Here is a 24,142-nt window from a genome sequence, read left to right as displayed (position 1 = left end):
GACTTGAACCACTTCTGATAAGCCTAGCAATGTAAAATGTCTTTCCATCTTGTGAGCTCTGCTTTTATGCTAACAATAGTCCGAATATTATCACTAAAATCTGGTGCCAAAGCACACGTTAGGGCCTTTAGACATTTTTTGTATGATTTTAATGTGTGAAAGGTTGTGAATGACTGAATATCACTTGCGTGTATATGAGTGAATATAAGATTTGTTTATAGTTATTTATGATGAAAATATATTATCAACAGATTTGGGACCTTTTGATTAAAGTAATCAGCCCAAATCCTCAAGGACCCAAGGGCCCTCATTACTAACAACAGTGCAAAATACTTCAACTTGTAACCATGTTCTGGTGTCTCTGTTACTTCATGTGATGATGTGATATATGAGATCAACGTCTCTCTTATTACACGGTTTGTGTCACTAACCATGGAAAATTGCAGAGATTAAGAGGTGCAGATCAGCCTGTCAATAGATAGCCTTCATCTGCTATCAGCTGGCAGTTGCAAGTGGCCCAGTCCAGTATGAAGCCATGTTGAGGCTTGCCGGCCTAGATTGAAACCATTGATTGTAGAAAGGGCTGACTTGCCTATAACGATATTGATTGGTGAAAGAGTACTTTATTCTGTAAGATCTGCCTAATCAGCATAGTGTCACAGGACTGTAGAGCTAGTCTAACGCTATTGATCACATGCTGTTGTAATATCATAAAACGCCACCCACCAGAATGATGGGCTTGATTGACAGAGAGCAGATAAGCCTTTTAACGCATCTCTAGAGAATCAGCTTCTTTGGGTATTTTGTATCAAGATGACATTCACAACTCCTCTTGTTGCCCCGACTAATGACTGCACGAGTTGACTCCTTCATGTGAAGTGAGTTGTCAGATACTGTTATTCCTTATTTACTCTGGAGCTGTAATCACACTCATGTGATAGTGTAGGAGGGACCATTTTACTTCAATAAAGCTGAAATGCAACATCGAATTTCGATTCATAATCTTTTTGGTTCATAACATTGTGTGTTTAGCAGTAGCTAAGAATTTTTGATTTTTCAACTTTACAGGTCTTAGATTTAAAAAACCCACAACTATCTTATTATGCTAATTAATCTGTATTTTATAAGTAAAAAAATATATAAAATATGATGTTTCATTTAAACAGACCTGGTTTTACAGGTTTGAAAAGAGTGGGAAAGACTTAAATGTTGCATTTTGAATAGATATGGAAGTTTTTGTTACCTTTCGTTATTTCTGGCCATCCAACTCCAGACAATTAAGTACAATTTGTTTCAATTGTCGGGTCAAACAAAGCTGTAGTAATGCAATGATTATGCATTCCATTGATAAACCACAAACCAGCTTAGTGTCATCTGTTGTACAACTCTACTATGCTCGATTGATTGTGATCACATTTACACCATGCAGCAGGGCCATTGTTACACTATACATGATACCATTAATGTAGGTAGTATTGATTTCCAGGGATATCAGTCCACCGCCACTATTTGTTCAGTCAGACAGAGGTCCAAGGATGCACACAGCCTTGTCAGAACAACACTGACGTGTGGAAGGATTAGAAATGGAAACCACTGCTAGCCTGATAGCCCATGGCTAGTAAAAGTTTTAGGAATTGTGGCATTTCGAAAGCTACTAATTGGCACTGCTGTCTATTTAAATCAAGCAGAAAACTAGGTTTTGCTTCCAATATAACATTGATTCATGTTTTATTTTGTTCACTTGTTTTTTATCGATGCATGGCACAACTCAAGAGAGAAAGTTCACTAATGAATACCAGGTGTTATCAGTGTAAAGGTTCTCCACTACAGCCTCAGAGGATCAGTGTGTGGTAATGCTGCAAGATCGTGCAGACTTATTGTGAAGATCCGGGTTAGAATAGGTCTTCACCAACCCATGCTTGCCATAAGAGGCGACTAACAGGATCTGGTGGTCACGCTCGCTGACTTGGTTGATGCATGTCATCGTATCCCAATTGCGAGGATCGATGCTCATGATGTCAATCACCGGATTGTCTGGTCAAGACTTGATTATTTACAGACCACTGTCATATAGCTGGAATATTGCTGAGTGCTGCATTAAACAACAAACAAACATTATGTTAAGCCCTCTGTTAAAAAATCAGTGTTTGACACTTCAGGATTGATCATGAATTTCAAAGTAGCTACCTTATGTCCAAACCTTGATCACCGATGATGATCACAAATATATATATAACACTGGCCCAAAATTCTACATTCGGTATTTTGGTCGAAGTTTGAATTGGTAGAGAAGGACATGCTTACCCTTTTCGTGAACACCTGGTGTCATCACTGATTTTCAGTGCTCCTGTCATAGGATTTTCACCACTGTATTGCCTCTAATGACGAATGGAATCTGTTTCGATACATTATCAAGACAGATTATTCTCTGGCATTAACGTTTTATATAATATTGTTACTTTAATCATGTGAATCTGAAGTGTGTTTTTTATTTCATTTTGAATGTGACATTACAAGGAATTGTAGATGTTTATATAAATATCATACAAAAATATTTTCAATTTAGCATTAATACAACTCAAAATTTGGAAGGTTTTCATGTATCCTGATAAGGACCTGTGAGTTAGAAAGAGTTAGTATCTGTGCCCCAGACAGGCCTCTGCACATACACTGCAAGCTCCAGCTCCTTTGTAGTGTTTACCCATGAAAAATCAGGGCTAGCCAGCCAGGTTGTAACCCGGCCTGGAGACTTACCACTGGGGTGGGTGGAGGTATTCAGTGTAATAATAAACTAGAATAATATCAGTCTGATTTGTTAGGCCTTGTGTGGGGGTCTGGAAGGGTGCCAATTGACAAGTGACAAGTTCATGGCTTGGGTGCCAAAAGTCCAGCCACTATTGTTAAATTTACACCTGACTGTTGCACTCTGGGAATATATGTATCGAACCAGATTGGAAAGCTCGTAAATTGAATTTGTATTGAGACTTGAATGAATATCTAGCAGACATAGTGGTAATGTTTTCTGATTCAATAATATTCATGTCAGTGTCAGAAATTGATGTGGGATCCTGACCCAAAGATTCAGGACTCAGATTCCCTGTAGCAGATGGCGGCATGGAGCAAATATACTTTTACATTGATTCCTTCGATGGATTAAGCAGTGTTGTCAGCTGGGCTATCTTAAAGAATGATGGAAAACAATGCGTCACAGCTCTTATTTCTTCTATTGACTTTCACATAAACCTATCATGCACTCTGTGCTTACCATATAAAGAAAAATACATGCAAGTTGATCAGAAATAATACACTGCTGTAATATGCATGAATAAATAGGATGACATATCAGGATTATGATTATCATTATTATGCATTTTTATGTACCAGATGTATATGATACGACACATGTTCCACTGGTGTGAATCAATTGCTTTATGTCACTTCTGTAATTTTAAAGCTATTCACATCAAGCGTCTTTCAATCTTAATGTTTCTAAGGCATTTCAATCACTAGTCATTTTGAAGGTCATGGATCTATGCTTTTTAAAAAACCTTCCAAATTTAGGGAGGTATGGGGGCCCAGGTGTCTTAGGCTTTACTTTGCCGTGCAGAGTTGTGTCCATTTGGTGTGCTGGATTTCCAGGTTCCACCTGATTATTATTATTTTAGGTTTGTCATGGCACTTTACTTTAAACTGGTGAATGTCTAAGGTTTCATCACTTCAGGCTTTCTTCCAATGTTATGTTGACACACATATCAGCGTTAAACCCACCTAACCAAATTGTAGTGTGTTTTACTACCCATAACCATCTAGACTTTTAGTGTACAGCTGAACCATTTAGAATTACGTTTGACATTTTACAAATTATGTGACAGCTGTTCTTGCTGCATGTCAGAGATGATATGTGCTTGAAAATTTAGTCAATATAATATGATATTTATGCACGTCCTGTAAAATATTGAGGTATGAATGTGCTTTCAGAGAATAACCATGGGCAATGTTTGATTGATAAGCCTACTAATGGCCCTTAACACATGCCTAAAGAACTAGAATTTGATGTCAGTTATGTAAAGATGTATGCAATGGAAAACAAGACCATTGACAATTTCTGTTTATCACTGATAGCACCATACGCAGACATGCATGGGTTTGCACCCTTGGAGGAACAGGTGTTCATAGCAGTAACATTGTTAGGTATAATAGTATCAAATGGTCTAGTGCCCAGTAGTATTGTATGTGCATGAATGAGGGTTATCGTTTGTAATCCGTTCTAGTGGCAGTTTGACAGGAACAATGTATAAAGTTAATAGAACATGCTAACTCATGAAGTTTTGTTCCCGCTAACACTCAACCAGGGATTTAATGTTTGTGTATTGATGATAAGATTTTTATGTGTAATGATGTTTCCTGAAAATATTGTTGACTGATGGCAAACATTCTTCTGTATTATTTTTCAAGCCAATTGTTTGTTACATTTGTATAATGTAGGTCAATTGGGTTTTAAGATTACACTGTCAGAAACTTCCAACAGCAATAAAATTTCAGTGAACACATATTCAGCAGTCTACTACTTTAGCCACTAGACTGATGCCTAAGTCTTGGAAGATTATGTTTGGGCAAGTAAGCTCAGACAATAATTGTCCATAAAAAAATAATAATTTGTTTTCTGAAAACGATGCTTAGAGCCAGCCAGGCTAACTGCTTTAAAAGCGTTCAAAATTGTGGATGAAAATCAAAGTTAAGAATGAAAGCTTTCAGAGAGGGGGTCTTTACAATCAATACTATAGCCAAAGACTCTTATAATTTCATAAATACAGTTTTTAACTTAGTCTTTCTGATTTGCTGCTGTTGTATTGGAATCTTAGGCTATCATTAAGATATATCTAGAACCTAAAGTTCATGCTGTATCAGATACAAACACTGATTAAAAATTGTATGTATTAGTTGAATCATTTAACAAAATTGAGAAAAAAAAATCTAAAAGAATATTTTTGATATTCCTATAAAAACATTCCATCCATAGAAAAACATTTGGTATTTACTGTGGTTACAACTGAAACACCACTTGTTGTTATGTGTCAATGTCATTATGTGTAGCAACTGTTGAGATAACGATCGAGGAATACTGATGAGTGACAGGTGGCAATACAAGTTTTTTTGCAATGTCTCCACATGCATAGGTTTTGCATGCACTTGCTATCCATAGGACAACCACTTGTTTAAGTGTGATAGGCTACAGCTGTTTCCCAATATGGCATTATGAGATCATAAGTTATTAGGACCCCCTTTATGAAGTCGTCTTAGCACCACACCTGTCGCAACTCCCAAACTTACAGATTTACAAGTCTTAGTGCTACAATAGCAGCCCATTAAGCAATTGTGGTGCTGAAATTGTAACCTTGTAAGCAGCAGTTAGGATAACAAAGAGAACCTAGTACTACGATTATCTTAACTCGGGTGATTAAACACAGACTTACTATATTCATAGTGCTTACATTGGTGTGTGGAACAAGATGTTTGGCATGTGTGATCTAAGTTTTCAGTAGTGTGATGTAAAAATGTGGGATAATAATATGTATGCAATCTACTTGCCTGAACTGTAGATAGATTGTAGCATTGGTGTAGGGACTATGATAGGCTCTACTTGCTGGACCAAACAGAATTTTATGACACTTGAGCTTTGAAAGTTGCAGTATCCTGGACCTACTTTAGTGTAATAGGAGGATGTTGGGGTCTGGGGATTGACTTTGATTGCTCCGATCATGCTATGGATATGATGGGCTAGCTGTGGGTGTCGATTCAAGCTGTCTGGGTATGAAGACACACAGTCAACCAAGTCGTTGAGACTGACCACCCAATCTAATTGGTGACCTTTCCAAAACTCGAATCTCCACAGGGTCATCCTATGGTAGAAAAGGCGATACTGCTCCAACTGTACATTCTATTGTCACACACCATGTGTGGAGGTTGGGTCAGATCAGGTACCGACCTCATTCTTGCAATGAATTGTCACGATATGGCTAAAATATTGACGATGGGACGTTAAACATAACTCTCTCACTCACTATCCATGAAAGCTGACTACACTGGCGATAAAATCTCAAGCGGAACAAAAAAAACCCCAAACCATCAAGTAGTCAGCTTTTGTTACCTGTCTCAGATTGGGTCTACCCATTGATCAGTGCTCATGTTATCAGTCACTGGTTTACAGTGATGGATTGTCAATGAAGGAAAAAGGTAGTTGAATAAGTCTTAACACTTAGTAACTTTAGTAAACATTTACCATGTTATGGAACTAACTACACTGAATCAGATTTAAGGTGATCTTAGGCCCTGTAAGTCTTACACATTGATCTGTACATCAACCTTAAATCTGAATAATGAAAAAAGACAGAAAAGACCCCACAAGACAGCTATAAGAAGATTGTGCACATTACACTGACAGTTGTAGAGTTCAGATGGGTTCTTATAATCTGTTGTGATATACAATGTTAGTATTTACCACTTGAAATATGTACTTGTGGTGTAGGGGCCCTCTTTAGGCTTGGGTCCCAGCCAGTACAGAACTATTTGTCTTGTCAGGCCTTCTACTAATATAGCTACCTGCTAAAGGGATTGAGAAATGGAAGTGAAGTTTTTTTCAAATCACAGCTGCTTTGTATATTTTGTGTGATACCAAGTAGTGCGTGTCGTGTATCTAGAGAAGAATGTGAAGGTGATTGCAGACCACACAAACTTTTACCAAGTACTCATCTCCTGTGGCAATTCTGGGGAAGCATAGTTCTACTGTGTAGCAACTCATTTACATCACTATTATGAGTGAGTCAATGGGTGAGTTGGGTTTAACAGCATTTTGAACATTATTCCAGTTATGTCACACAGTGTGTTAGCTTAACGTGGGAGGAAAGCCCGAAGTAATTCAGGTCTCAGACGTTTACCACTCTGGTGAAACCTACCAACATGGCTATGGTGCTAACAAAGCTGGCCCACTATCATCAGTTTCTGTCGTATTTTCTTGTATATAATTATATGAAAACCTTCTATATTTTTTAGTTTAATGAATTCTTTAACTCTTGCAGATTTGTGTTCTTGTCAACTAAAATGAGGATTAGGTGGTTAATGTTTTGTGAGTCGGCTGATTCCCAGTATGTCAGTATAGTAAAATGAATATTTGAACTGTTGAATTAATGGTAATTATTTCTTAAAGAAGACTATAAAATACATAGTGATCCAGATCTTCGGAAGAGCTGTTTGATCATATAAATGTATTCCATTTGTCAGTCAGCGTTTATGGCCACTAATCTGAAGCCCAAGTAAACATCTGTTTGGTCTATTAGGCTCAGTCCATATAATAACACAATCCACTGAAAATGCTGCTAAGAGTCAAATTTGGGCTAGAAGCCTAAGAGTTTTGGGCACAGACTGAGTTGCACAGGCTTGGGTCATCATGACCTGAATTACACCTACCAACCATGTTGCCGAGTTAATTCTACTCTTGAGCGCTGAATATGCACTGTCCTGCTATGACCTCTGTTTTTCATCTGTCATGATAAGAATTAAGTTAGAGTTGACACTGATGGTGTCGCCTTTTGCACATCTGTTCCTTTTGAGTTAAATGAATTCTGTCGTTGACATTTGAAAATGGAAAGTTATGGAAATGTCTAGTGTGCTTAAAACAAGGAGGTAGGTATTTGAGAGAAAGCATTATAAGTTATGGACAGGTTACTGAGGTATGAGAACAAGCTCTCTTTTTGATCAAGGAAAGTGAAACTTTATTGAATTCAAATAACTATTTCTCAGGAGAGTTATCTCGCTGTGGTCTTTGTTTACATGAACTGAGCTTTGAGATATAGCAAGAATTGTTTTAAAATACAAAAATAGTGAATGTATCAAAACCTCTGTTCTTTAAATTCAAATTTCAGTGTAATAATTCCCTGTGGAATATTGGTGAGAGCAACTTTCACATGTTCACAGTTCCATGCTTTATAAAGGATCAATGAATGAATTGAATTTAGCATGTTTTTGTGAAAGATCTCGATTTCAATTTTTTATATTTATCAGATTCCAATCTCATGGTCATTAGGGCCTTGAGCCATGAAAAATGTATTATCACACCTCTGGGAGTACATCTGAAGTCAAGTTCAGTGACAAATTGTGTGTTGTGCCATTTCTTCTGTGCAGCTGTGTGACATAGCGTGTATATAACCCCAGCATTTGTAGGACTGTACCTACTTCCTTGCAAAGCACACTAGTGTTGACATGGCTCAACCTGCTTTATGGTAGAAATCCAATACGTTCCACTAATCATAGTAATAAACGTGTTGGGTTTCTGAATAGGCCCAAGGCTTTAGATTGACTGTAAGGAAGCGATAAGCGTACAATTGCTGTGATTTCATGATAATACCAGGTTCAAGTTGGACTAGATTGATTTTTGTTTGGGGAATGTCAGCTGCTTTATTGCAAAGAAAAATTATTAGGTCTTTTTACCACTTAATAGTTTTGAAAAAACCAAGCTTTAGTAGAATTTTGTAAAGACTACATGTTTGTAGATGGTTATTTCATGAATTGCCTCTTTGATAACAAATTGACAAGACCTATGGCACTGTATGAACGTGATTAAAGGTAAACAACAAATTAACTGAGATGTTGATTGTTAATTAGAGACTAAAAAAATGATTGGATTATATGTGTGAATTAATTGCTTGTCTTTTTCTCCTCTATGTATGCAGTGGAAGAATTAGAAGCTATACTGTGAAATGATTACTACAGAGCGTGAATATTCAAAAGAGAAATATTCACCAAAATGTGATGATTATTGTCCAAGCTATTGAAGTAGTATTAAGCCCTACCTCATAAAGTGTAAATGAAATCGTGGGGCTGTCAACAACTGTGATGAATGGGACTTAGTTATTATTTTCTGTTGTAGGAAATATTGAATACTCCTGCCCAGCAAGTCAAGACTGTGAAATCACCAAAAGAAGAAGAAAGGCATGTCAAGCCTGCCGGTTTCAAAAATGTTTACGAGTTGGCATGCTTAGAGAAGGTAAGAACAGATCTTAGGACCCTCTTACTTGTAGACCTTTTGTAGAAAGTATGCAATAATACTTCTCAACCTAACAAAGATCCTATGGCAATGTATTGGATTATTCATACTATTGTAGCATACTCTTCTGAGAAATTATAACAGGTCGTTAAAAGGTAAAGCTACTTAGCTTCTCAATAAACCTTCAAATACAAGCTCATTTAGTGAACCTGCTTTCATTACATGAATGGAATTTTAACTAAATGGTAAAATAAAGCTAATGAATATTGTCAATGTTCACGATGTAATTATGATGATGGACGCTATTGGCTATGAAATGGATGTTTCAGTGAGGTAGTAATTGATATTGCTGATTAAGAGTACTCCGGGGTTTGGTTTAGAGAATGAAATATGGCATATGTGGCAAAAATAGAAAAGGCCAGCAAATTATAATTATTGGAACATGTTATTCCTTGGTGACATGCAGCTCCAACCGTGATAAAAAAATTAAAGGTTAACAGGACTGGGTTCTGGCAATGAATTTTTGTTGACATGTGTTGTCCTGATGTGTCAGTGCATATTCATTGTGGTGTATTTAGATCACTATTAAGCTAAGGCAGAAGCTTATACAAAACAGCCTGCTTATGTTGAACATTTACACATTCATGATAGACACATTTTTATTGCCTGTAAAGCATCTATGTAAACATTTCCTACAGCATGGGAGTGATTAAGGTATTGTCATACATATCACATGGACCCGTGAAGATCTGGGTTGGAATAGGTCTTCATCAACCCATGCTTGTTGTAAGAGGCGACTGACAGGATAGAGTCGTTGGGCTTGCTTAGACTTGGATGATGTGTATCATCGTATACCAATTGCATAGATTCATGTTATTATATCAATCGCTAGATTGTCTGGTCCAGACTTGTCTATATGACCATCGTCATATTGCTGGAATACAAGCAAACAAACAAACATATTATTTGGTGAGTTAGAATGCCCGGGGACCCTGGTTACTGAGCCCTGACAAAACCAAAATTACCTGCCAAATACCTCGCCCATTATTTCCCCTAGTTTGATAGACAGATTCATTGACATGAATAAAGATGTATCCATAAGTTGTTTATTGTTCGACACGTGAATGAGGAGGGCATTTGGGTAGCCATTTGTCAGAGTGTTTACTTGTCAAAATGTTTCGTCAAATGGATGGAGTGGAGTTGTTCGTGGTGTGTCATTTTGTAATACTGCAGCAATACTGCCAAATCAGCATAAAGCCTGACTCCTTCATCTTGTTTCAGTCTGCTACATGAACACTAGTCCCAAGCCCAAGGCTTGTAGAATCTGCCTTGGCTAATTATGGTCCAAATACATTTACACTAAAATCTGTTGCAAATTGTGTTCAAACAGGCTAACAATTATGCATGAAAGTCCTTATGCATGACAGTTCCTAGTGATAATACCAATGGTAAAAGTGATCATTTAATGGTTCCCTTGATTCACATATATATGAGTATAATTTAAGGACACCAGGACCTGCCTTTAATTTTAAACACAACCAAAGACAAGCTGAGACTTGAAAGTTATCGGAACTGACTTGTTAGAAAGTGAAAAAATTGATCATTGGTTTGGAAAATATTTTATCAATTAATGACAATTCATGATTAAAATAGAAAATCTTTCTCAGTAGTCTTCATGTAATTATCAATAAATAAAAACTAAAACCTTCTTAAAACTAAAACATAAGAAAAGTTATTTCAGCAGACCTTGAAAACTCCATTACCTCATATTAATTCATTTCATTGAACTCCTATTATTAGAAAATACTTCCTATTTTTAGAAAATAGTTTGTGGGCATTTGTGATCGATTTCTTAGTTGGAAACTGAAACCATCCATCAGTGAAATCTAATAATTAGAAAAGCTCTGAAATTCTGTACCGTATTCGATGTATTTTGTGTCCTCTTTGAACATGCTGCAGTAGAATACTGGCCTAAACTATACCTCCTTATGTAACTCTGGATCATAACAATTGAACTGAGATTTAGCCTGGATTCCCAGTCTGAACAAGTCCCCAATACCCCTGCCTGTAGGAACAGTGTTTCAACAAGACTCATGTTAATATGTATATATATATGTTTTTTTTAACAATTTGCATGTTTGATTTTACAGTGAGTGAGTTAAAAGTAAATGTCACTTTGGCATTGGATTTTGCAATTTCATTTATAATGGTCTCCATTTTGGACACAATCCATCAGTTGTCTGCCCCTGTAGTAGGGATGGTTGGTCATACTCTCAAACACTCTCTCTCCTAGCCCAAATCGAATATTGTTGACTGTGGTGTAAAACTACATTCGATCACTCAGTCTAGCTAAAACACTTTCTGTGTTAGAAATTAAATATTTTCACAATTGTTTCTCTACAGAGATGCCATCGGTCATGGTTAAAGTAGTAGTCCACAAGGACATATCATTAGTCGTTTCTGAATTTGGTGTTCGACCTAGATGAATTTCGAACCCTTTCCATACAACTGATCCAGAGTTTTACCTTGACTTTCAAAAGTGGGGGTCAAGAGGACCTTAATTAATTTTTACAGGCCATATGAGGGTCCTGTAAAGTAATGAAATGATGTGGTATCATGTACTGTATGTTTTGATAATTACTTTGGAGCCTGGAATGAATCGATGATCCTCTTGATAGTGGTAATGATTGATGGATGAAATGACAAACACCATTAACTGCTCTTGATGCGCTGTAGGTTCAATGAATATTATTGTGCATCCCTCGGGACGCAGTATGTTATTCTTCTGCTTCCAATCTCAACATTTGTGTGTACAGGACGAACATTTGTGCGTCGCATAAAACCCTGCAGATCAGTATCTTTACGCAGTTGAAACAGATTATGAAGATGGTCATTAAGCCATCTTATGATAGGTGTAAAGTGACAATGAGTGGCGGACGACCAGTTTCGGCATCACAGTCTTTACACTGCTATTTGGAGTGCAGTAATGTTCAAATGCATAAGAACCTAGTCAGCTACACCAGCTGAATGTGGTGGGAATGGTTCTTTACACAGCCATATATGTCATCATCTGGCGGTGGAAATCTGCTTGGCCCTTATCTATCACTGCAGCCTGAAGTATACTTTGGGGTAAATTAGAAGGTATGCTGTTGAGGCATGTGAGACGTCAATTGGTTGGTAATGAAGACGCCAGACAAGACGTTTATGTGGCAGTTGACATCCCTGCACCGGTTGCAGACTTGAAAATGGATATTGATGAAGTGTGGCTAAGTATATGGATGCTGTCATGACCGCAGACATAGTTGATTCTCTCCATTCTCTCATGTCCCTTGTTTCATGGTTTGTTGTGTCAGAGATGACTGTGGTTGTCTCCAGTGATGTGGTAATGCTTTGGATGTCTCTTCATTATGGGGAACCATAACAAGAGGCTTCTGGTGTGTTGGTTTTGGGACAGATTTAGTGGATGGTGTGAGGTAACTTCAAATTCTCTGATATTGATTAAATATTAATTCCGGAAATTCTTGAATCTATTGGTGGGGAAGGAAGTGATTGTTTGATTCTTTTTGATGTAGTGGATGTTGGGGTTTCCTCGTGGTTAAAGAGTTTGTTTGACAACTCAAATACCAGTCTCATTTCAAATCAGGGCACAATGTTGGTAGCCCATTGTTGGTGTACCCTAAGTTGATTTGACAGAATAATGCTAAAATGGGTGTAAAACCTCATTGATATTCTCTAGGTTGAGATTTGAAACGTCATTTTTATCCAATTTACAAAATTAAACGTGGAAGTGGTCCTTGTCAAAGCCTTAAATTAAAAAATCAAAGATTTAGGGAGCACCTAGATTCAAATACTATCAGAGCAATTCTCAAGAAGCCCTGGTCCACACTTACTTCGAACAATGTTTATCCAGTAAAGGGCTGTTGTGTGTTCAGACTAGTTGAGCAAATTGTTTTTGGTGTATATGATAACAATATGAGCATTTCTCCTCACAAACTTCATGCTATGTCATTCCATTACCGGACCGGAATGTGTCTTGAGTTGGTAATGTTGGCCACAGAAACAAGGCCTGTCACCATATTTAGGGGCTCATGTGGACAGCCTCTTTCGTTGACCATAGAGTGGAAACTGGAATGAACAATCATGTAAGATAGTTATTGCCAGAATGATTGCTTTGCTGAAATAGTTCAGCCTTACAAGGGTTATCAGACTACCAGCAAAGAGAGAAGTTCTTCTCCAAAGTAATCTGATTTGTGATGGTTCTAACACTGCCTGACGTGAATTGTAACCAAGGCAGACGGCATTTACCAGTCAACTATCAATACTGGTTGCTTCCTACATGTCGGGGGAGGTCGGTTTGGGTTCTTCTGCTTGCTGGAGTAGGATTTGGGTCGTCATTGGACTTGCATGTAAAGTATTGATTTGCAGGGTTTGTGTGCCCCCGCCTTTGGCCTCCTCAGTGAAAAGTGGGGTTGGGGTAATTGATGGCGTAACAACAGCACAGCCTGTCATTTCCACTCTTCCTTTAACTGACAGCCAACCACCAACAGTCTGGGCACAATCAGAAAACCAGAAATCAAGATTAGCTTGGAAAGTTGGCTTTTATCCCCTTGCCAGAGAGAATCTCCTCGGAAAATTTATCGCAAGTTAAAATCAATCAAAGTTTTCCGTCCATTGCCTCTCTTGCTTAGCTCCATATGGAGTTTCAATAAAATCCCATGTCAGTTGAAATGACATCGATGTCTTCGAGAACATCTGCTTAAAAATTGGATAGTTCTTCAATAGATGTAATTTTTGTTGCCAAAGTTTTTATTGTTTCATAATGGGATTTAGATAGAATATCAATACAAAATGCACTTTAAATGGTTGTTTTCTTTGACCAAATAGTCCAAGATCAATAGAAGAAACATGTTGAGCGATTTTGATTCAATTCTGGTACAAAATCAGACAATTTGCTCTGTTAGTCTCTGTTGGGGAACATAATTAATGAGCATGTTTGTTTGTATTCATGACAATCCAGGGAATTTGTGATCTGTCTTTGTAACTTTAACATAATTACTAATGGTACAACAATTGCTGTTGTCATTTCAATTTTGATTACTTCATCAAATGTCTGTCAAAACCTTTACAAAAAGCAATAATTAAGTTAATTTGTTGAGACCTTAATTTGATATGCTGGTGTTTCTGAATCCATACAGTACTAAATTGCCATGCCCTCTCTCAGAAATGGTGATAACAGATGTGGGAGTTGCACTGGCTCATTGCTGAGTACATTGATTGATATGCCAAGTATGACACAACTACACTGAGAATCACACAGCTAAGATGATGCCATCCATCATGCTTTGATTTCAAGAGATGAGGAGGCTATTGGGCAGATTCAGATGAGGATTGTTGACCCCATCAGAGAGTCTCCATGTCTTAATCGACCTAATCAGTATTTTAAGAAGCACAACCCAGGCAATACATAATGTTCTGACTGCGAGAATGTGATCACCCCCACATGATGGGTCTGAATACAGCCTTGCCCCAGCCACAGACCTCTGCCATACCACAGATATGCAGGTCACATCCGTCCACCCTTGAAGGCCAGCCAGGGCAAAAATCCCAGCAATGTTTGGTAACTGAGGCCTGTTTCCACCTGTCTCTCACTGCTTTGTCTTATTTCCAGGTAGCCAGGCACCGTTACTATGGTAACATACATCCCAAATGTCAGTGAAGTGTTGTATGGGGTGCTTTGTAGGTATTCTGTGGAAGTGATGAAGGGAGCTTGGCCTGAAGGTATCTGTTGCCACACCTGGCTGTTTAAACATCAGGAGCCATGGTCGGCTCTGTCTGTAGAGATGCCATTCCTTGTACAGGAAGGAAAGGGGATCTCCTTCACTCAAATCAGCACATTACATCCCCCTATAAACCTTTAATTGGCCAGCAGATCAGATGAAAATATCTTTTCAGATAAGAGCCACATCGGTTGATTTAGCACAGGAGATAGAACTGCCAACTGTTTCTATTGGGGAATAGGGCCTTGGAAAATGGTTTTATTTCTTTTTTGAATTAACATGCATGGTGGCTAAGGTTGGTATTGCAATGGTAAAGATGCCAACTTCAATCTGTTATGCTATCTGACACATATGTAGTACAGTGTTTCTGATAACTGATGCTATGTTTTGCAAAGTGTTGATCTGTTTCCATAAAAAAAACTACAGACTACAAAAAATGACAGATGGTAGTCAAATTTGTATTTCTATGAAGACCACCGGCCCATATACAGAGAAGTTAATTCATATTTGTAACAATGGTACAAGAGTTCATTCATTTAAACTCACATATTGTTCCAATATTTGCAAAACTTTGTCTCATTTCAGAACTTTGACAGATGTTTACATAAGTTTCTAAGTAATCTTACATTGTTCGAAGACAGAAGCCTTCTATATTTATACATATTTAGGTTAGAACACTACATTTTGGGCAGATAGAGGTGTCTTAGAAATGACATGCTAAAGTAAAATGATATTCATCTTCTATGCCTAGATTACAAAGAGGACATAAAGGTAAACTTGACCAATCCCCAACCATCTAGTACAAAGTTGTCCTGGTAACTGTTAAATATTTACACAACTACTATGGAGAAAAACCAGGAAGCTGGAGGAGCTGATATCAAAATATGATGTGAAATTGATATAGGCATCGTATCAATTAAGACACAATGGACTTTCATCAGTCTGTCATTGTGACATTTGCATACAGTGTCTGGTCCTTCTAATGCTTGTTGATAAAGGGGCTAGTAAGTAACTACTGAAATGAAGAATTGAAATATTGAAATATTTGAAATGTCAAATTCTGCAGTCTACCCGATCAAAAGAAGTATTGAATCCTTCAGGCAACTTTTCCTTTGATGTCTTTGATAGGTATTCACCTGATAGAGGAGAAAGAAGTAGCTCTGAAACGTCGTACAAAAAATAAAAGAAGTTGCTATCCTTTAAAAAGTGTCATGTATTCATTTTCCTTTGGTATAAAATAAGGAATGAATAATAATTTCATCTGATGAAGGAGTAAGCATATACTCCGAAACGTTGTGACTCCTCATAATAAAAAAGTAAACATCCATATATTCTCTTCCTTAATAATTTGTAGTGTTATACATTTAAACTGACGTCATTGTTTGTACCGACATTGACAGTTGTGATTCATAGTGATGTTGAAAATATCCTTTTCCTGTAATCACAAACTTATCTGTCAAACAGAATGAATACTCTGGCTGTTATTCATCCATAGTGCACACACCATCAAAACATTGGGTTGTTACACAGCTAACGTTGTCATTCAGTGTAAGAGATGTAAGCCACACTGAAGTAAGATCTAAACCCAGGTTTTGTTGGAGACCGAACATGTGATGACATGAAGACAGCCAATGGATCTGTCTGTTGTAGATAGGTGTAAGGTGGTAGTTCGACAAGTGTTGTGTCAACCTCGTTTGGGTGGGCACCCTTAGACTGGCAGGACAAGTTACAAGACTCCCCCAAAGGGCAGTTGCACGATCATCCCACTTGCTAGAGCATCGTGACCCGATCAAGCTGACCTGGTGCAGTCACATGACTTTGTAATGGCTTTATTGTATGTTTGAAAGCCACATAGTCAGTATTTTGGAAAGATAATGTGGACCCCATCCATTTTTATTTAAATTGTTTATCTATTAAAAGTTTTGTTTTCTTTGATTTATCTTTCCCTTGGTAAACAGGAGAATTTATTTTTTTTAAATGTTTGTTTCCTGAGAAATATATGTGGAAAAAATGTAAGTACTAATTGATTATTAAACATACATTATTGTCTTGAATTATAAAATTAATCAACATTTTGTGAAGTGGTTCGAGTAACACTGTTTGGTTTAAAAGGATTTAAGCATGTGTTTTGTGGAAAAAGGCTTTGAACGTTTGTTGAAATTCAATTCATCAAAGCTTATGAAAACCCTGAATATGCTGTAAATTCATCACAGCTCAGGTGTATTCAAGTCTCATCGGCAATGGTGTTTGTTAATGTTGTGTTTACAAACTAAGCACTAACTAAGGGTGTTTAGTTACTGGTAGAGCCTGATATAGCTTTGTGTTAAATGAAGTGTTATTTGACTTGTTCATTTTGTTATAGAGATAGTAGTCATGGTTTGGGAAAAGGAAGCCTTCAATTTCTGGCTAGACTGGTAGCTTGAAAGCTAAGAATAGTTCAATTACAAAAGCCTGATAAGGTTTCTTTTACAGTAAAGCTTTGATGTCTAGCCTAACATAACATGATAAGTATTTTGTATGTGGTTAAGGATGAGGATTAACCCATCTCACAACAATAAACAGAAAGCTTCAGAAATGTAGCAGACATAAGGTGGATCCGAGGTATTTGATGCACTAATCTAAATGTGCAGAAAATAATTACCCTCCCCTAATACTTGTCTCATTTTTGGATTTTTTCCATGATTCTCCCTGAAAAGACAGAATCCATTTATTTACCCCAAGTACGTGTAATATTTTTTATGTCCCTCCCCTAGAGACTGACATATTTTTTTGGACCCTCCACCGATTCCCTCTGACCCTGACTGGTCCTTAAACAATCCATACTCCCCTCTTGTCATTCCCAAAAATATACTATTAAAAAAAAGGTTTACGACAACCTGATTTGTTCATATTACAATAGTTACCAGGTACTGTTATGCCACGACAGGTTGACTATAGTAATATGAAAGAATCAGGGGGTGGGGGGAGTAAATGAAGATAATGCAATCAGCTGCACCTGCCCCTGACAATTTCCCACGTTCTTGGTAGAAAAGTGATAGTGGATTATGATTTGATCCCCTTTTATTATCAGGTAACATATTCCTCTCAGTAGGTTTGTGTATGTTCCACAGAGACGAGTAGAAGATGAATAAAACAAATGATCTGCCAGGGTTATCGCTCCTCCATGATCAATGAAATACTCTAATTTCCTCTTATGTCCTCATAGGTTATCAAATAGAAAAGCTGCTGATAGAAAATTAATCCCTTAATAAAGATCAGGAATAAAAATCCCCCCGAAGTCCCCCAACTGCCACATACTGGACATAATGTCTTCATTTATATTTTATCCCAAATGAACATGTTGTTTTTCCTCAACCTCTGAGGATTTCAAAATGTCAAACACCATAAACACTAACTAGCACAAGCTGCACTGCAGGCAATGACATTACTGCAGTAGCATCGCTGCCCTCAGACCTCAGACAGTACACCGTATTTTAAACTTCCTCAGGATTAGTTGGAGTCAAATATTTTCAGCCTTTTCTGGATGTTGTCACAAAATGGGTAAATTGTTTGATAGGCAATTCTTTGAAGTTGAATGGATGACAGAGTAGACAATTTTTTTTCATAGATAACATCTTCTTTATTATGCTGTAATTGTGACACTTGGTTATAGATTCCTATACCGTTGTCAAGCAAGACTGAATATGTAGACCTTGGTTTGTTTCTGTCACTGAGGAGGCATAGATGAGGAACATTATCAAACTCATACAGAGGCAAAAGCATCACCTTTATTCAGATACATGAGATTACCAGGTGATAAACTGCAAAGGACAATGAAGAACGAAGCTTGTTTTAATTCACGATAAAACATTGTTCTATCATGACGTCATTTCTGGAGATTAGACCATGAGTTCGCATCTTGATAACGTGGTAATTTGGACGACGTTATTTTTTAGAGGGAAGTGTCTAGTGAGTTGCTCCCCATAGAAGCCATGTATGTGACTTTTATGAGAAAAAACATGGAACCTCAAGGGACAGAGGAACAGGTCTATAACAGAGCTTCAGATTGATTTTAATTTTAATGTGTTAGGAGACAATTTACCAGCCAAAATAATGGTCCAGGTATCAGAAGTAAAGGGCACAGAGGGGTGGGGGATATGACTTTTATTGCTAAAAAAGTGATGGGTCTTCTGTTCTTTTTCTCTGGTGTCAATGACTAAATTTGAGACAGATTGTAAAAGCTGACTTTCTTTTCTCTGGGAAGGAAAACAAATTTTCCTGAACAATGCAGAGGGAATTTAACGCCGTAACTCTTTGCTATTAGGAGGACCATATCTCGCACATCCGTGGAATGCTATCGTGAGTTATGTTTTTCCTGCATGGACTGACTGTCACTGATGCTTGTGAAAAACAATCTCACGCACACTGCTGTGGCCTGACTGATGATTAGAATACCCACTATTATGGCTGTTGTTGAAGATAAGAGTCATCATAATCACTATGCGTTAAGACTCAAGCATTCCTTCTAAGAACAGGCAGAGAATGATTTCTGTTTCCGTTGTTTGCAGGTGTTCGTCTGGACAGAGTCAGGGGTGGAAGACAGAAATACAAGAGAAGCTCCTCAGACAGTCATCCATTGATACAACAGATTATACCAGTGATTAAGAAGCCTTGTCAAGATCGTAAGTTCGGCTTATATCAGAACTTGGAATTCAGTTTGTTTCATAAAAATATTAAGGTGTAAAATTTTTGGCACAGTTTGAGACATTACCCACTTGTCCAAAGCTTGAATCTTGTAAAATCCAACTCGATCTAGTAAACTAAGCTGTTAATAGTCTATACAATAACATTAAAGTCTACTGAAAATAAGGCTGAAATAAGTTTGGGTAAGTAGACTCAAAACATTTAGACACAGATTCTTGGTCTATGTTAAATGATTTTTGCGTAACTTTTGTTATAACAGAACAAATTTAATGTTATCAAGGTATAATTTTTGTAGGATGTCAGTTGTTTGTTGGCCTCTAGAATTCCACCAGCTTGAAAGCCCCGAGGTCCTATCTTGTTCATTCATCATTAATCGTAATACCCCACTTAGCAGAATTTTTAAATGAAAACATTTGTCACCCCGATAGTGTTCTATAAAGTCATGCACATTTTTTTCCTTTACAGCCATCACAACTCCCGATTTTAAGATTCTCAACACACTTCTAGCATTGGAAACCCAGTTAGACAAATTGTATGCTACGCCAGATCCCAACCAACCTGACGATGAAGTCAAGTTCATGGCTGCTGTATCCGACCTTGCTGACAGAGAGCTGGTTATCACCATCAGCTGGGCAAAACAGGTGCCAGGTGAGCTTCAGCCAACCTACCCTTTATGAACTATGACTGTCCACTTGACCCACTTACATTTCTCTTTTTGTTGTTGTCTGAATGAATGAATGAATGAATGAATGAATGAATGAATGAATGAATGAATGAATGAATTTGCAAACTGTTATTGATAACAAATATTTTATCAGGTGAGATTCAGTCTTTGTGTGGAATATTTATTTGGTGGATAAGGAAGATCATGATGCACAACTTGAACAGTAATAGATAGTTACACAACTGCTCACTTCCCGTATGAGGTGGATTCACGTCTACTTTATTATCGTCTTTGTGGGCAGCTTATACTCCATGCTGTTGCCTGGCCAAGGTGATCCCTGCTGCTCTTCCATGAAAGCTTCAAAATACTATCTGAAACATTGTGAAATTATTGTTCACTACTTTATTTGGTAATAAGTTTTATGGAGACAATTATTAGTTGACAATTATTTCCGACGATGACAGTAGAGCTGAAACAATTACCGTAGCATTTTTAATTTACCTAGTAATGACAATATGATATTGTAGCATATCAGATCAGTATTTGATTAAAAATAATAGGAAGTATTCATTTTAAAAGTTAGAATGACCTATTCTTTGTGTTTGATTTATTGCAGATGTAATCTGTTATCAAATCTTTGTCAAAGACAAATGAAGAATTTTCTAGATTTGACACATCAGTGACAAAAATGGCGTTTTATGCAAAAAATCCTTATTTTGACTTGTACTGTATGTTCCTGTGTTGTTGTTTTTCAGGTGAACGATTGACTTGCCTTTGCATGTGTTTTTAAACATCAGTTTCATTATCCCTGTGAGGCTTTGTACATACAACAATCAGGGTGGTGGGGATAGTGTAGTGATGAAAGTGTTTGCTTGTCACGCCAAAGGCCCAGGTTAGGTTCGATTACCCACATAGGTATGACCTGTGAGGCCAATATTTTGTGTCCCCTGCCGTGATATTGCTGGAATATTTGGTTCTGTCACCATGAGATTCAGTTCAGCTGATATACCGAGTGTCCTGAGATACAAGTGCTGATGACGTGTTGTGTGGGTGGTCTTCGGGAAGTAGCAGATGTCACCACTGCTGTCACAGTTCTCTGGCCACATGTAGAAGACAATTTGCTGTCAGTGTTTAACTGTGTTATCATATTCCAAATTAGAAATTATGATCAGTTATATAAACATGGTCCTGTACCATCTGTGACAGAAGCTTTTCAGTTTCCTGTTTAGTATTGCTCAATGCCTTCATTTAATTACAGTTATGTGTAGACTGCTCTAGGCTGTTAAATACCTACAGTACTGTAATTACATTTTGGGCTGATGTTTAAGGGTGCAGATTCATTACCTTGATCTATATCTCATTGTGAGTTAAATTACTTTTCATGCATCGTTACCACCATCATGTGGGGGGCATTGGATGACAGGGTGGCCCAGTCGGCTAAGGCGCCAAAATTCGCTGTGCTGAGATGCATCCCATTGGCATGCCAGAAACGTAACGTTGTGGATTTGAATCCCGGTTTGCCTGATTATGTTTCTAGGTTTGTCAGCACCATGACCGTGCTCGTGGGTTTCAATGAAGTGGTAAGGTCTCTGACCTGCATCACTTTGGGCCTTCCTCCCACATTTCATAGCTGCATTATACCTGGGAAGATCAGGTTAGCAGAGGTCTGGAGCAACCAATACTTGTCATAAAAGGTGACTATGCTTGTCATAAGAGGCGGCTAACTGGATCCGGTGGTCAGGCCTCGCTGACTTGGTTGATGCATGTCTTCGTGTCCTAATTGCTCAGATCGATGCTCATGATCTCAATCACTGGATTGTGTGGTCCTTACACAATTATTTATAGACCGCTGTCATGTAGCTTGAATATTGCTGAGTGCAGCGTTAAACAACAACAACAAAAGTGGCATTAAACCCAAATCACTCACTCACTCTTATGCATGGGGCCTATGTATATGTGTTCAAATCCCTGATTAACTCTTGTTATTGTCCTTGTTTTGTGGATTGCCTTTGTTGTCTATTGGAAAGAGTGTCTGCGCGGGGAGCAGAAGGTTAGTGGTTCAATTCCCCTGGGGGGTGGTTGGGTAGCCTAGTGGTTAAAGCGTTCACTCGTCACGCCGAAGACCCAGGGTTCGATTCCCGACATGGGTACAATGTGTGAAGCCCATTTAAGGTGTCCCCTGCCGTGATATCGCTGGAATATTGCTAAAAGCAGCGTTATACCACACTCACTCACTCACTCACTCACTCACTCACTCACTCAATTCCCCTGGCTGCGTCATACCAAGGGGCACATTAATAGGGTACCTGTTACCCTATGGTGTTCAGAGTTAAGGGTATCAAACAAGGACTGGTCAGTTGCAGTCAGTCTTCTCTGTCTGTATAGATATCCTTGTTAAACTGTGTCATGTTATCTGGCTATGCGATACAGCTGTCATGATGCTTACTTTCTGTCCCGACAAACATGTTTCCAGCAGAAATTACTACCACAACAAGAGTAATTTATTCATTTCTTAATTATTTTCCCATTCTATCTATTCAGCCTATGGTCATGATAAGTAATGTAGGTAATCAGTTCCCCTATGATTAAGTAAATATGGATGTTTTAGGTTCATTACAAGCTCTAGTGTAGTCGAAAATGGTTTTTAGTATGCTTCAGTGAACACAATAGCAGCCTCGGCCTTGTGGTTGCAGCTGTCAGGATAACACAACCTCAGTCATAGAAATAGTTCCCAGAAAAATATGGTCATTTTTGTATGTATTATTAGAATAATGATGCCACAATTGTCAAATTATATTCAAACAGATTTAGCATAATGTTATTTAATTAGTTTATATTTATATATGATCTTTAATGTCTTGTCATGTTTATATATGTTGTGCTGGTATGTCAGTAATTTTCATATAGATTTTTATGGAAATATTCCATTTCCAGCAGATAGCTGGGAGAAATGCTTCTTGGCAGGCAACATGCCTGAAAACCATTCCTAATGGTGCAATGATTATCTGATGGCTTCTAATGAGTTGGACGAAGTCAGTTGTCCTGATTACATTATGATGGCGGGCCTGATGAGGTTTACAATCAATGCTTGATGGTATTTACATAGTGTATCATGTTGGTGTGCATGGGTTCGGGGTTGTCTAACAACATGCTTTTATTAACCACTGATATTGTGATGGAGCATTTATGTCATTGTTAATTATGTTGGACTAATTTGTAGGTGTCCTTTCGTAATTTGATCGCCTGTTGGAGCTGTGAGTTCCCAAGACGTGAAACTGTACAAGAATTTGATAGTCAATTAGTGCCAGGTGAATTAGAATGGATGGGCTGGGAGGACTGGTTAGCGCTCTGTCGAACGGAAACAGGTGGTGCTGACAGCCTCCATGAAAAAAAAATTGATTTGCATTAATTAGATTGTTGTTGTGAGAGAAAGATAGCAAGGCAAAGTTTGTTTCAAAACCATGTGGTATTTTCACAGTGAGTTCAAAAAGTGCATTCACGACAGATGAATTGACTAATGATGCAAAATATGACCCTTATTTAGCAGAGCATTAATTGAGAATCTTTGGTGAAGCACTTGGATAGATGGCGTGTTTATGTTCTGGCAGTAGGGTATGTACTAGAGGTCTTAGGTTGTAATGTTCCTGGCTCTGAGTAATGAATAATTAGGAAACATAAACAAGGGTTAGAGAATAGCTTGGGAAATCGCAGTTGAGTTATGTTATTTTCAAAGTTGTTATTGTATTTGTTCACAGTACATGCTTTTTGTTTTTTAAGAGACAATGTTTTTGTTGTCTTTAATGATAAGGAACATAGTAAAGTGGCGTGGATGCTTAGCAGATGATGAGTTTGATGAGACATATTCTCCAGATGAATTAGATATCGAAATTCTTACTGCGGTGAGCGAGTCCATCTTGCCTAGGAGCACAGCCCTCGCTTCCTGGGTGTACATGTGCCATGGATCTCAGCTCTGACGTT

At 37.8% G+C, this 24,142-nt stretch overlaps 1 protein-coding gene across 5 annotated transcripts in view; it reads left to right on the top strand.

The window, feature by feature from the left end:
- Positions 1–24,142, top strand: part of LOC139443350 (steroid hormone receptor ERR2-like) — a 57,198-nt gene that overhangs the window by 21,544 nt on the left and 11,512 nt on the right. For all 5 annotated transcript variants that reach the window (XM_071224337.1, XM_071224334.1, XM_071224333.1 and 2 more), the window contains exons 3-5: positions 8,924–9,040; positions 19,365–19,478; positions 19,966–20,148. In XM_071224337.1, the coding sequence (XP_071080438.1) occupies positions 8,924–9,040; positions 19,365–19,478; positions 19,966–20,148 (414 nt within the window). The remainder of the gene's footprint in view (positions 1–8,923; positions 9,041–19,364; positions 19,479–19,965; positions 20,149–24,142) is intronic.

Source organism: Haliotis cracherodii, unplaced genomic scaffold (assembly GCF_022045235.1).
Source record: "Haliotis cracherodii isolate W230 unplaced genomic scaffold, xgHalCrac1.p SCAF_5, whole genome shotgun sequence".
Taxonomy (NCBI): Eukaryota; Metazoa; Mollusca; class Gastropoda; order Lepetellida; family Haliotidae; genus Haliotis; species Haliotis cracherodii.
Note: the sequence above shows the minus strand (reverse complement) of the source record. Positions and strands in the feature narration are given on the sequence as shown.